At 44.0% G+C, this 13388-nt stretch overlaps 1 protein-coding gene across 8 annotated transcripts in view; it reads right to left on the bottom strand.

The window, feature by feature from the left end:
- Window positions 1-660: 660 nt before the first annotated feature.
- Window positions 661-13388, bottom strand: part of BBX (BBX high mobility group box domain containing) — a 317543-nt gene continuing 304815 nt past the window's right edge. For 7 of the 8 annotated variants that reach the window (XM_045286176.1, XM_045286175.1, XM_045286180.1 and 4 more), the window contains 3 exons: window positions 12851-13051; window positions 10952-11144; window positions 661-6501 (listed from right to left, as the gene is read on the bottom strand). In XM_045286176.1, the coding sequence (XP_045142111.1) occupies window positions 6414-6501; window positions 10952-11144; window positions 12851-13051 (482 nt within the window). In that variant the 3' untranslated portion in view covers window positions 661-6413. The remainder of the gene's footprint in view (window positions 6502-10951; window positions 11145-12850; window positions 13052-13388) is intronic. The other variant, XM_045286179.1, reaches the window with a different exon arrangement.

Below are 13388 nucleotides of genomic sequence, written 5' to 3'. Positions count from 1 at the left end.
ACCAAAAACCAACGTGGCTGCCATCAAATCTTTTCTGACAGCGACCTCAGTGGACAGTGCAGACTGCCCCTTTGGCTTTCCAAGGCTGTCCATCATCAGGGCAGCAGCAAACCTCCTCTTTCTCCCGAGGATCACCTCGAAGTTGGAACGGCTGGCCTTGCAGAAGTGACCCCAGCCACTCTTCCCACAGGGTTAATTCTTCCCGATTCCCAAGAGCCAAAAATACCTCAAGCTCACTGCCATTCTGAATCATGGTGAGCAGTACTGTGGAGATGAGAACAAGGCTGGATCATTTGTTAAGCATGCATGTTGATAAGCTACCCTATGCTTCACCCACTAGAGAAATCTAGGTTGTTTACCCCTCCCCCCGCCCATGAACAGCAACCCTTATCCAGGGCTTCCAAAAATGTTCAGTCTGTATAGGACCAGCCAGTCTTTCGCCTTCAGAGCAGCTGGTAGGTTTGAACTGCCGACCTTGTGGTTAGCATATGGTAAATCTCTGGCAAAGACTTTAGGGAGAGACCATCCTTTTATGGCCAGAAAGGAAAGACACACCTTAGATTTATGAAAGTTTTTCCCCAGCTTTGGTACATAGGGTACACTGACAGAATATCTCCTGTGGCTGGTCGTGGGAACATAAAGAAATACGTTTGAATGATATCTTTAAAATATTTCAAATTTTTATTAAATATTTTTATTCAGTTTTATGATCACAGTTAAAGTACTTTAGCATGTTATACACATGAATTACATGTGCAATTTTTAGGAATATCAAATTAGGTATAAGATTGTGAAGAAATTATATAAATGTGTATATTGACTTTTACTACATATACATCTAAGAAAGCAATAATTCTGTTGTACCATTAAGTGGAAATCATTTATTACAGGGCATGTTTACACCAACTCTAAAGAGAACCAAGCCAATTCCCAAAAGCAAAAGAAAGGAAAAACAGCAAAGGAGTGACTCCATCATGCTGCAAGGGTTGACAGACGTAAGACCTGGCGGCCAGATGACGCTGTCGTGTTCAGCACGCATCCCAACCTGCACGGAAAGTTCATCATCTGTCTGCTATGTGGGATCTCAGGTGGGTCTCACTTGTTCTCTTTTTGTGTGTGACAAATTCCTGAGCTCAAGAGGCTTGTTTAGTGCTAATGAAATTAGAAAAATGCTGACCATGTGAAGGGCGTGCGGCCGGGCTCGACTGTGCATTCCCTGCCCTCAGGTCTGCTGCTCAGAGAGCCTGGCTAGGGCACCGACTGTCAGCGGACTCCCGCCTCCCAGGGCTGGGGGCACGGAAACCTATGTGCGGAGTGACTTAGGTGAGAGCTAGTGAGGTAAGATTCGCATTGCGAGTGGGAGGGCTCAGAGGCATTGTGTCAGGTCCTCTTTGCTCAGTAACCAGTTCTGGCCCAAGTGAGGATGGGGAAGGCTTTGGAAGGAGCAGTAACGTTCACAAGAACTAGTTTTGTGCATAAATATCAATTGGAGGGCAGGATCAAGAAAAGGGGTGGTTATAGAGGTTTTAGGTACAAGGTTTCTGCTCACAAAACAAAATGTGGCCAGAAAACACTTTTTTTTAATGTAACCAAAATGTGTATTTATGGAAAGGGTAGCACAAACAAGTACGGCAGTCTGACGGGAGTCAAATGTAGTTGCCTGGTTATTCACTCTTCTGAAATTACAAGGACTGTCCTCAGAGAAAAGGACAGGCATTCAATACAGAGCATAACTTCGCTCTCTTCCAAACCAAAGCAAAACTGCCAACCCCTGCACACTTCACCAGACATATTGGGGAAGATGAACTGACCTTTTTTTTTTGGTAAGCATGATGTAAGTCAGTCTCACTAAGCTATCCTCCTCACCCCCCAAAACAAACAAACAAACAACAAACCCAAACTCATATATAAAAACAATCCAAATCCAATTCTTTGGGAATGATTGTGTAATGAAAGAAAACATCTACTTAACAAATCAGTACACTCTTTATAAAGTGCAAAACAAGGTCCTCTGGGAGGGGAGCTAAATTTTAATTTCCACCTAGCGGTCACTCTGAATACTATATAGGTCAAATACAATGACAGCATTTGCTTCTGCCCGTGTTTTCAACAATACATTGTTCTCCCTGGAGAAGGTGGCTCATGAAGTCAAAACACTGTGGAAAAGAGTGGCACTGAAGGTCGAAGCAAAAAACTAAAAGACAAACCTTTCAAACAGGATTTACTGAAATTCGTTTTAAAGCCGAGGTAGCCCATTAGAATTGGCCTTATCTGCGGGCTCTGTGGAGCAGTGCCCTTAAAGGGGAACCTCCTCAACAGCATCGTGTACACCCCAACATCTCCCCTCCACGTGTGCGGACTCCAGGTCCCCAGGGGCTCCTTCTTCCGAGCTCGGCGTCTCCGCTGCTGCTGCACTGAGGCGGCCTCCAGCCTCACACTGCTGGTCTTCACAACACTTTGGATTCATACAGTAGTTTAACACGCAGCATGGTCCCAACTGCTTCACATTCATGCCAAACTTGCAGTACAGCTACTCAAGAATCCCTCCTTCCCCCTCCCCAGGAGCAAAACCAGGGTGTTCTGTTCTCAGGGTGGCAATGCCTGTAGCAATTTGTAATTTGCTTTAAGGTCTCGCGAGGTGCAAACATTTCCATACTTTTGAGTCGAAGACTGTGGAGAGCAAAGGAAATCTTAGAACTCAGTCAGAGTAACATCTGACCTAAGGAGGAAGTGACGGGGAGTGAACGTGTTCAGATTAGAAACAGCAGGGCGGTCCAGGTGTTCCATCACTCCCCTCGCCCCACCCCCCCACCATGGTACACGGGTAGCAAGAACACCAGCCATGACTTGGTAGCGGCATCAGCATGGCTTTGGGACATGGCATTGATAGAAAGCTTACGGGGCAGATTTAAATAAAAGTCCTTCCCCATTGAGAGAAATTTGTAGGGAAAAGACTGTCAGGATTACAACAGTTAGGATTTAACCTTCAAAACAGGTTTTGATGAAGTTAACAGTTTTGATCTGAAATCTGTACAACAAAAAACCAAAAACAAACAACAACCAAAAAAAGCAAACCTAATTTGGTGACAAGAACCTGTATTTTCCAATGTGGCAGTGGGACAATTCTCCTCTTTTCTCAACCTCCTGTACAATAACCGAGCAAATAAAAACTTAAAGGACCCCGGACAGTAATTTTTCTCTCATTCAGCTTCTTGGAGCTGAAACTTTAGTTACTATAATATACTCTACACACTTCAAAATTACAGAAGAAGTACTGAGAACAACTAAATAAATAAAATGCTAAAGGAAACTGGAATAGCTCTGTGTCTCCACCTGAGACTAAATTGTCTACTTCCAGTCTCACAGAGAAGGGCTAGGACAATTTCCACCTCCCCTCCTCAAAAAAGATTTATATACAGGCTTGAGTCCAAAAATTAAGGTTCAAAGCATAAATATTGATCATTTCAAATAAGTTCAGAATGGATTTCAGAAAGATATGATACAACAATTTAGAATAAAACAAAGCAGAAGAGCATATTTTGGTTTGCTTGAGATATACATAAGGTGCAACAATTTTTAAATTTTCTCTTGAGGATGCTTATGGGACACATGTTAGTGTAGATGGTGTTTATTGGCAGGTTAAAGTTCACACCATAGCATTATGATATTCCAAAATAGAAAAAAAAAAAGAGAGATGAAATGACAATGATAAATGGTGGGTGGGGGGGGCACTACATGTTGGTCTGAAATCTTTGTGCTAACAAATTTTGTTACCTGAAAATACCAACACCCTGCTCCAGCAGAGTCAGGGTGTGAGAAGCACTATTATTGAAATCAAGACTTCACTCAGAAACAACAAGGCGAGTGTCTAAAGAACTATAAAGCTTTGCAGGATTTCTGCTACTCTCAGTGCCTAGCCGCTTAAAAATTAAGCATTTCTACAAAAAAGGTTTGGTTTTTTTTTTCTCTTCATTTTTTTCCCCCTTAAGTATCTGAAAAGTCATATCCGGTTGGTTGCCCTCCCACCCACACCCCTGCCTAAGGGAAAAGCCACTGAGGTTTAGGAAAAGCAGATCAAGTAAGATATTAATCACATAGAAAAAAGTAATATTCTGTTTGCTTCGTCTTTTTTTTGCTTTTTGTTTTTTTTTAGAAAAAGGTCCCATGAATATACAGCAATCTCTTAAGGAACTCTAGTGAAATGTCATTGGAGGAGGGTGCTCTGGCAAAAATAGATCTATTCTAACATGTTCTACAGAATAGCAGTTAGTACCATTGTCAAGGTGCATGTTCTGCACCATACAATTTTTGTTTGTTTGCTTGTTTTTGGATTTTAGCTAATTACAAATTTTAAATCACTGTTAGCAAGTGGTCCAAAAACTCCAACAGCCACCAACACTGGGACCCAGCCATTTTTAAATGTTCACTTTTTTTGTTTGTTTGGAAATTTAGAAAAGATTAAGAAAACAGCATCATAGCAAAAATTTCGAGCTCAAAACTTGTGATGGGGCTGCTCATCTGATTATTTTTTATGAGAATGGGGCTGCGCTTCAACCTCTCATTCACGCTGTACAAATGTCTTTCTCCCTCCACCTCCACAATGAATGTGCATTTGGGGGAATACCCCTCTAAACTTGGCTGCCCTCTTTTCCTGCTTTGGGAAGAAAAGAAAAAAATGCTATTCCCCCCCCCCCCAATCCTGTTAGTTGTATATATTTCCCATCACCCAAACTGAAGCGATATCTACCATGAAGATCTAAGCCTAGTCAGTATTAATAGTCTCTATTTTTTTTTTGTATGGCTATTAGGTCAAATTACGATTAGAAAAGAAATAATCATTATAATTCAGTCAAGTATAAATAAGAAAGCTAGATAAAACCATGTAAACTGTCACCATTTAGAGATCTAATTCAAAAGCTTCAAACTCAGACGAACACTAGCAAAATTCCACCAGTTTGAAAACCGATAAAAATTATTGCTGGAATCCAATCATTAGAATTTGGTAGCTTGTGCTGTGATGCAAGAGTGGGGAAATACTTGTGCTATGGAACAAATACCCTGTAAAATCTGAAGCCTCAGACTAATTTTGATGCATCACTTTGCATCTGTTGCTAGGAGACAAGACACTGCGAACGTCAGGTGGTTAAGTCAATGTGTTGAATGTTCTAAGCCAGTTAATCCACTTGGCACTGGCATATGCACGGGTTGGTTTTATGTTCAAAAGCAACAAACTAAAGAAAGGAAACAGAATCTTGCAGGTGCAACTAGGACTGGGAGTCCCACTCTGGGCAGGCATGTCTTCCGAATCATGTACCTCCTGGTCAAGTCAAACTTGAAAAGGCTCTCTCCTACCTGCAGTGCCTATTAGGCTGTGCATAGCAATTGCAACCCGTCCAGTCTGGCGGTGATGGATGGTCTGTATCGCTAAGTCCACATGAAGTGAATGTTTCGATGCGTTCAGAATAGTGAAGTAATACTAAGGTCACTTCTGAGTAATATTTTTGTCTTTGTTTGTCTGTATGAACAATCCAGTGGTCACTCCGACCCCGGTGTCAAAATGAAAGAATCCTCAGGGCACAGACACCTCAGTCATCAGACATCTGCAGGACTCTTCCCCCGTGTGGGGGAAAAATATCTGCCACAATTTGCCCCAAGCAAATTCTTATTGGTCACTCAAGGCTAAGAACAAGTCAGCATGTAAGTAAGAATTGTAAATTTACACTCTCTCTCACTCTCTCGCGCTCTCTCTCTCTCTCTCTTTTTGCCAGCAAACTACCACTCTGGTGGCAAATATAAAAGTGCAGAATATATGGACCACGAGGCCGAGCATACACCGCTAACAATGGTACACCTGCCTGCCCATGCTGCTTGGGAGTCTCTGGGACAGGCTTTTTCATATTTATTCTACAATATAAATGTAGGTATAACCTATTATATAAACCATCTTAGAACTTAAATCTCCATGTACAAAAAAGACTAAGAATATCTAATAGTAACTAGTGCAGTGCGTCAGGGGTTTTTTTGTTTTGTTTTGAAAGAATAACTAGGTAATATATGAAACTCGTTTCATACTCTCTGGTTGGTAAAAGAGATGCTAGATGAGCTACAGTCAAGGCAGCCTTTTACCAAGTTACTACCCGTTACTGTTAAAAGCCTTCAATAGAAAGCAAAGCTCCAGGGTCATTCCATTTCTGCATTATCAGACAAGTAACACCACCCTCAAAGAGTCTGGGTATAAAAAAACCATCTGGCCCAGGATGCTAACATCTACTTCAGGTGAGGCTGGGCCATGTAGGGCAACGAGCACTTGTTTGCAGTCTAGATTTCCCACCACACGGACTCGCTAGCATCCCTCGGTAAAGACAAGGCTAGGGTAGTAGGTAAAGCACAATGTTTTACAAGTCAAGGGCGCGTCACTGGTCAGCGCAGGAAATCAGTACAGGTGCCTGCGGCATTTCGTTTGGCTGTCCGTCATGGGTGAGCGGAGTTGCCCTCTGACCTCTGTAAAAGAAGAGGAAGAAGAAGAAAAAAAGAGAGAATCATTTAGGCAGATGATGTTATTAGAGACAGGAGGGGATGAAGGATAACAAACACAGGCTTTTCAATATCTTGTTTGAATAGCGTCTGTTGCTTTGTTGCCACGTATGCTGTTTAACTAAAACGGTTCACCATCCTAAGAACTTTTTTTTAAAAAGGATTTCTCATCTCAGTCTCCCTCAAACAACTCAACAGATACCGTCTTGGACTGCTGCTGACCACACCTCCAATTTACAGAGCTGAAACCTGGAAATGCCAATATAGATCTGGTAACTTCTAAGCCAGGCCGTGGCCCCCGGGCTGCCACCTTCCTCCCCATCCACTCAGAGTACAGATGGCACATTCTTTCGTTGACTTGTCCAAAGAGGAAAATTCTCCTATAATGATGGAGAGGCATGAGGCTCGGCTCTTAAGACATATAATAATATATCCATTTTTAAAACTGTGGCTGATCAAAGCAATTGATCACATGATGAGATAAAGAGGCCTGCTATTCTAAGAAAAGGAAGAAAAAAAATGGAATGAGAAAGAAGCCACTACATGCCTTCCCAACTAAAGTTTCACCAGTGTCTGGGCAATGTTCCTTTAAGGGAACAAGGTTGAGTATTGACTGGAGATTTGAGACTGTCAGAAAACCTAGCCTTGGTGGGCCCCACTCAACACACTCATGGAGGAAGAACACCAGGCGGAGACTAGAGAATTCATGGAAATTTCCATCATTTAGACGGGAAGCATGCTGACCGTAACTGATTTTTCATTCTGCTTTTGTCTAATTCGTTTAAAAAAAAAAAGATTCACCTCATTGGTATGAGAAAATCATACAAAGTTCCTGGGAATTTCTTTTTTGGTTGTTGTTCCTGGTAATTTTTATAGAGCTACCTATCCTTAAAAGACAGGACTGGGACCAGACTGGGCACCTTCCAGACATTTGCAACAAGGCTACCAAACCTAGACTGTGCTCACTCACTGCTCCACCTTCCAAGTCTGCGGAGCACAGCCTTGCTCAGTCAGAAAGCACGTAAGGCAAGGTGTTCGTTGGTTCGGCCTCTGACTATGTAGTATTTTCTTCTGATTAAGCTTAGCAGAAGGAGCTCACTCAAGATTCAAGTAATATTTGCTCCCTAAGAACATGCGCGTTTCTTTGGGTACACATAAAAGAGAAAGCAATGCGAGTAAAGGGCATTTGTGGTTTCAGAATCTGAGCATCACTTGCCAGCCTAAGATACTAGGATTTCAGAAAAACAAAACATGTGTTGGAATCAAGCCTCTGGATTCATCTGTTTATTCGTGTGAAGCTGCTCTACGAACCAACTGCCCAGCCAACTGCTCAAGATGCCCAGCTCTTTGTTCAAGAGAGAAGATATTAAAATGCCACGTTTTACCTTTAAGATGGAATATTCAATAATATTACAAAAGCCAGAGGAATTTTAATAAATATGTTAGAAGGGAACCTAGGAGAAGAAAGATGAAAAGTATAATTTAAGAGAGAGACAAATTGAGGAGGAAGTCTATGCTAATAAGTGGAGAAAGAAAAGAAGCCAGGACCCTGAGTGGACAGAACTACCTCTGGGCCCCACTGGAGTCTCCTGTGAGCGTGTCCTGATTCCCTAGGGCATGTGCTTGTTCAGGAAGCACGCTATAGCAAACAGTAAAGACTCTGGAATTGGACAGGTCTGATTTCAAATTTAGTCAATGACAGTGGGGTTGGAATTTTTTTTGTGGGGGAGGGGTTGCTTCAAATCTTTTCTGAATCACTATCTAGCTGTGTGCTTTTGCAGGTTAACTTTCTGTGCTTCAGTTTCTTCATCATTAAAATGGGTCCAAAAACACCCACTTGGGGATTGAATTTAATGCGCTTCCTTACTTAAAAAAATCCTCACAAATAGCAGGTGAAGCAAAGGCTTGTTCTAATTCTCCATTTCCTGCAAATTATGACTAGATTTTTGGTGACAAGAGGGTGGATGCTATAGTTCTACCCCAAGCTTCCCCGAATATCCTCTGAATGATAAACCTAGGTGATACCTAGGCAATCCTTACTAATTAATCGGTGTGCAACCCAGGTCCACTGACGTTAAGTAAACAGGCAGAGAACTGGCTGGCAGATCTGCCGGGGCAGGTGCACACTAAAGTGTGCCTTAAGACTCCCCAGAGTGATTTGTCTGACTAAATATTAAGAACAAAAACCATTTGTTAGGTTGATAATACATTCTAGTAACCGGTATTGCCCTTCCTAATGGAAAGTAAAAAGAAGACCTTTTACACACACCTTCTTGCCCATCTCATTTATCCAGATTTATCCGTTTGCTCATTTGCCCAGGGATGTAATGGGAACTAAGGGAGCAGGAGCGTGGTGGTGGTGGGAGGGCATGAAAAATACAGACACCCTCCAAATACACTGGGGGGAGCCATGGAGCATCAATACTAGATGACAAAGCAGAGCTGGTCCAATAGACGTTCACAGTGAAGGAGCTGGGTGGAGTGGAGCGTGGAGGACTAGGGCTTGAGGGGGATGGTGGGGGGGCTAGTGGTCACCTGGGAGGGGGATGTACAAAGCATGGCTGAGAACCTGTGTATTCTGGTTCAACCCCATGCTGAGAATTTCCACTTCCACCCCAGATATATACTGAATGAGAACCTACATTTAGCAGGATTCCCCAGGTGATGCTTATAGAAGTCCTGTCTCCAGGTGATTCTAGCTAGGTACAGCGGTTCTCAACCTGTGGGTCGCGACCCCTTTGGAAAGGGTTGCATAACCCTTTCACAGGGGTCACCTGATTCATAACAGCAGCAAAATGAGTTAGGAAGTAGCAATGAAAAACATTTTTTATGGTTGGGGGGGTGTCACCACAACATGAGGAACTGTCTTAAAGGGTCGTGGCATGAGGAAGGTTGGGAACCACTGCTCTAGTACAAAGGGAAGAGCCTGGCTTATCCGGAGAGCAGTTCCGCATGAGGGCAGGGCAGAGCATGTGGAGGGGTAGCAGGGAGATGTGGGCACAAAGGTAAGCATAGGTTTTCTGTAGCTGAGATGGGGAGTCGGGGAAAGCGGCGTGGTCACGCTTATCAGAAGGGAATCTGGCAGCAGCAAGGGTGGCTGTGTGAAGGTCTTTCTGAGCCATCTCAATTTTCTTGTATGACGGCACATATTTTGATTTCCTTTTCAAATGCGTATGTTTGTCCTCTGTACTAGATTCAAACTCCACGGGGGCTGGAGCAGTGTCCCTGGGTGTTTACCTCCCTCCGAGAACGTACAATTCCTGCCAGCATTCCCTTTGCTGCGGGACCTTGCAATGGTTATATAAAAGGAATGTGACTTCTTGGAAACACCCGAGGCTACTTGTGCGGCAGCTCTAGAACTGCAATATGACAGGAGAAGCACACGGAGCGAACACAATCTTAAGCCAAGGCCTCTTCCACTTGGGTGTGGGACGGAGAAGGGGGCCTGGCAGGTGGGGTCTATAGGCTGTGCTGGGTTTCAAGCTCTTTAGTACGAAAAAAAGTTCAGAAAGTAGCCATTCTGTGGGAAATCCACTTGGGAGTCCAGATGTAAAGTACCTATCTATTCAAAAAGAAGTCTGCCTTCCTATTAAGTTGAGGCACACCCACTTCCACTGCAAGCTCAGTGCTTTCTGTGAGGCTTTGTGCAGTTCAAAGGGCCTTCACATCGATGATTTTGTTGGATCGTCTTAGCGTGGTGATTCTTTGCGGATATCATTACGCTCAGAGAAAAGTGAGGTCAAGGAAGTAAATTACTTGGTATAGCAAACTGGAGAGAGTTGGAGAAAATTCTAGGCCTTTGGCCTATCATCACTCAGATGCCAATATGCTCCTTCCCCTGTAGCACACTGTCTTCCTGGGGTACCACCGCCTCCCCAACACCATCCTCAGCGGGGTACTCGCCATTGGCTAGCACTGGCCTGAGTGCACTCTCGTTGTCCATTTCACATAGGAAGCCCCTGGGAAGAAGGCCACCTACCTGCATTTTACTGAAGAAAACACAGAGCTGAAAGGTTAACGGTCTTGCTCAAGGTCTAGCAGAGCTTGGACTCAAACCCAGGCCTCAACTCTTAGCCTTAATGATCAAATCTCACTGCTTCCCCTGCTCTCAGGCTGTTCCTGAAAATGCAGCGTATGTATTTAAAATACAACACTCGGCAGGCTATGTTTCCTTATATTCTCCCAGACTGCCAATTAGCACGTACACTCTTCCAACACCTCACACAAACAAGTGGGCCCTTGAATCAGGCCCCAGACAGGAACCCCCAGGGCAACAGTTAACATCCCCCCAATCACACCAGGATGCTCTGGGCTTCTGTGGTGCCTTCTCCAGCCAGGTGCCATGAAAGGGGGTGACGCTAGGTGGGGTCTCCTGGCCCCAAACCCCACCGGCAGAGCAAGGCTTCCCACCCCTCACCTGTGCACATTTTCCATGGCGGCGACCTCCGCCAGCGCCGTGAGGCTGAAGAAAGCAGACACAGCGGGCATGTCTGGGGTGCTGCTGCGCGTCTCGGCCGCCTCGGCGCCGCCGTGGTGTGCGCATTCTTCATTGCAGTCCGGCTCTGCTGCTTTCAGGAGACTCCTGGGCAGGTGTTCCTTCGGTTTGTCATCTGTAACAAAAGCGAAACCCATCACGACAGGACTGCTCTGTTCTCTCTGGAGAAGGGACACAGAAAACTCCGTGCCCATCAAAGTGAAATGAGCTAACATGCGCGCTGTTCACTGTTGCCATCCGTCGGATATGCAGGCTTTCACAGGGTCTCTTCCCCCTCGGCAACAAAGCTCTTTTATTAAGCCCGCTTGCAACCATGAGCAGCCCTGGGCCCAAAGCTGAGCCGAAGAGAAGCTGGGTTTTATCCAAGGTCGGAAAATGGGTCAGTTTGGGAGTGTGAGGGAAAAATGGACCTTGGCCAAAATAAAGCCCAAGGGTCTTCTCCAGAGGCTGTCAAAAAAACCAACAACCCCAAGAACCTGACTGACGAGATATTTTGACAGCTCATTAGCCTGTGCCCTACTGTGGCACCTTGGGCTTTTGGTATGCTGTGATGCCAACACTTAGAATTATCGTAGCATGAGAATCATCAATCCTGAGATCTCAATTTGTTATTTTTATACTGAAGACCTTATGGAAGGAAGACAAAAGGCCTGCTGGTATTTACGAAGAGATGACTCAAGCGCTAGGCAAATATATCTGTGGGATGTGAGTGCAATGTCTTTGTTCTATCATGTGGTCCTTTGTAAAGGAGGAGAATTCATATGGTGGTTTAAAAAAACATTTGAAAAAGCAAAAGCAATCAATGATGGCTGTAAGTGTCATGTGGGAAGTGCTATGATGTTTTCTACATAAAAGGGGGTCTTTCTTAAGATGCCTCTCATTCTTCTGACAAGTCAAAACTGAGGGTATTCCAACCTACAAAGTCAACACTACACAACAGAAACCAGAAAGTGAAGGAGGGAGGAGCCTGTTGGACCCCAAATCAGCACAGCAACTTGTACTGTTTATTTACTCACTCAACAATTCACTGCTATTAATACCTAGATTTATAAATATCATGCCAAGAACCACTTGCTCAAATATTTTTACTATTTATATAAGGTCACCATGAGCTTCGACCTGTTTCTGGAAACTGGATGAAAAAAAGGGAGAGGTCACTTTCCCCAGGGCCGATAGAGAAGAATGCTGAAGGTCCTGGACGGTGACAGGCAAGACCACGAATGACAGAGGTCCAGGGGGTACTGCTGAGTACTTGATCCCCACCCCTATCTCGAGACGCTCAGGCAAATCAGCTGCTACTGATTGATTTGGTTAAGGAATGGCTCAAAGGACTGAGCCATTTGGTTAAGGAATGGCTCAAAGGACATCCATACACATTTTCAGGCACCCAAACTGGGCAGGATCAGCAAGTTGTATATGCTCCAGGCTTTTTAAGGTTCTTTCATCCAGAGAGTTGAGTATCTAATATTCTGGCTTGCAAGAGTTTTGAAGTGTGAATTAGGAGATGTACCGGCTCTTTGGGGAATTTAGCTAATCAAGACTATTTCTTGTCCGTGCTGAGAAAGGGAAGGAGGTGCAAACAGTTCTCAATAGTCCTGTTACAATTTCTAAGGATCCCAAAGATGCCTTTCAAAAACCAGCTTCAGTTTTATAACATGGCATCAAACGTGTACCTTGGGGTGTCTCCAGGAGATCCACAAGGAGAGACTCTCAGGTGAATCTCAGGTGAGTCAAGCATACAGAATGGTGAGGACCCAGAGTTGCCCATGAGTCCACAACGATCAACTATTTGCTCTAATTGCTCAGGTTCCCTTTTCTTACCCAAAGTACCTCCTGCTGGGGACACCCGGCCATCCGCTGTCCTCACAAGATGTGTGATCTTGGTTTTCCTTGCTTTTCTCTTCTGGCTGCCCACCAGAGGTTCTTGCATTGCTGTGGGCTCAGAAGTGTTGGAAATGGATGGGGTGGCATTTTTAACCTTATAAGCAGGCTCTGTGGTGTTTTTGTCTTCTGAAAATATGGCTGAAATAGGACAAACCACAAATATAGTTACAAACAAAAACGCAAGGCATCAACTTTTTCTCTTGGAAGGATGCATTTCAAAATGTCTGGATTGACATTCAGAATTTTTGAAAGCAATGATGGAAAAAGAGATAGAACATTGTCCATATTTGTTTATATAGGGACTGTATAAACATCTTTGTATCTTCACTGACGAATTACTTTCAGAGGGGTAAGATGCCCCTCCTCTCTAACAGACCCCTGAACCAAGAGGCCAGTGGAGTATTGTTTACAAATGTTTCGATTTTGTAGGCTGGGGAGGAGCATGTCCACGCAAATCTAAATAACGTCGCAGTCA

Source organism: Echinops telfairi, unplaced genomic scaffold (genome assembly GCF_000313985.2).
Source record: "Echinops telfairi isolate 266 unplaced genomic scaffold, ASM31398v2 ScPeMD7_6;HRSCAF=24_0, whole genome shotgun sequence".
Classification (NCBI taxonomy): Eukaryota; Metazoa; Chordata; class Mammalia; order Afrosoricida; family Tenrecidae; genus Echinops; species Echinops telfairi.
This window is presented reverse-complemented; position numbering and strand designations above follow the sequence as displayed.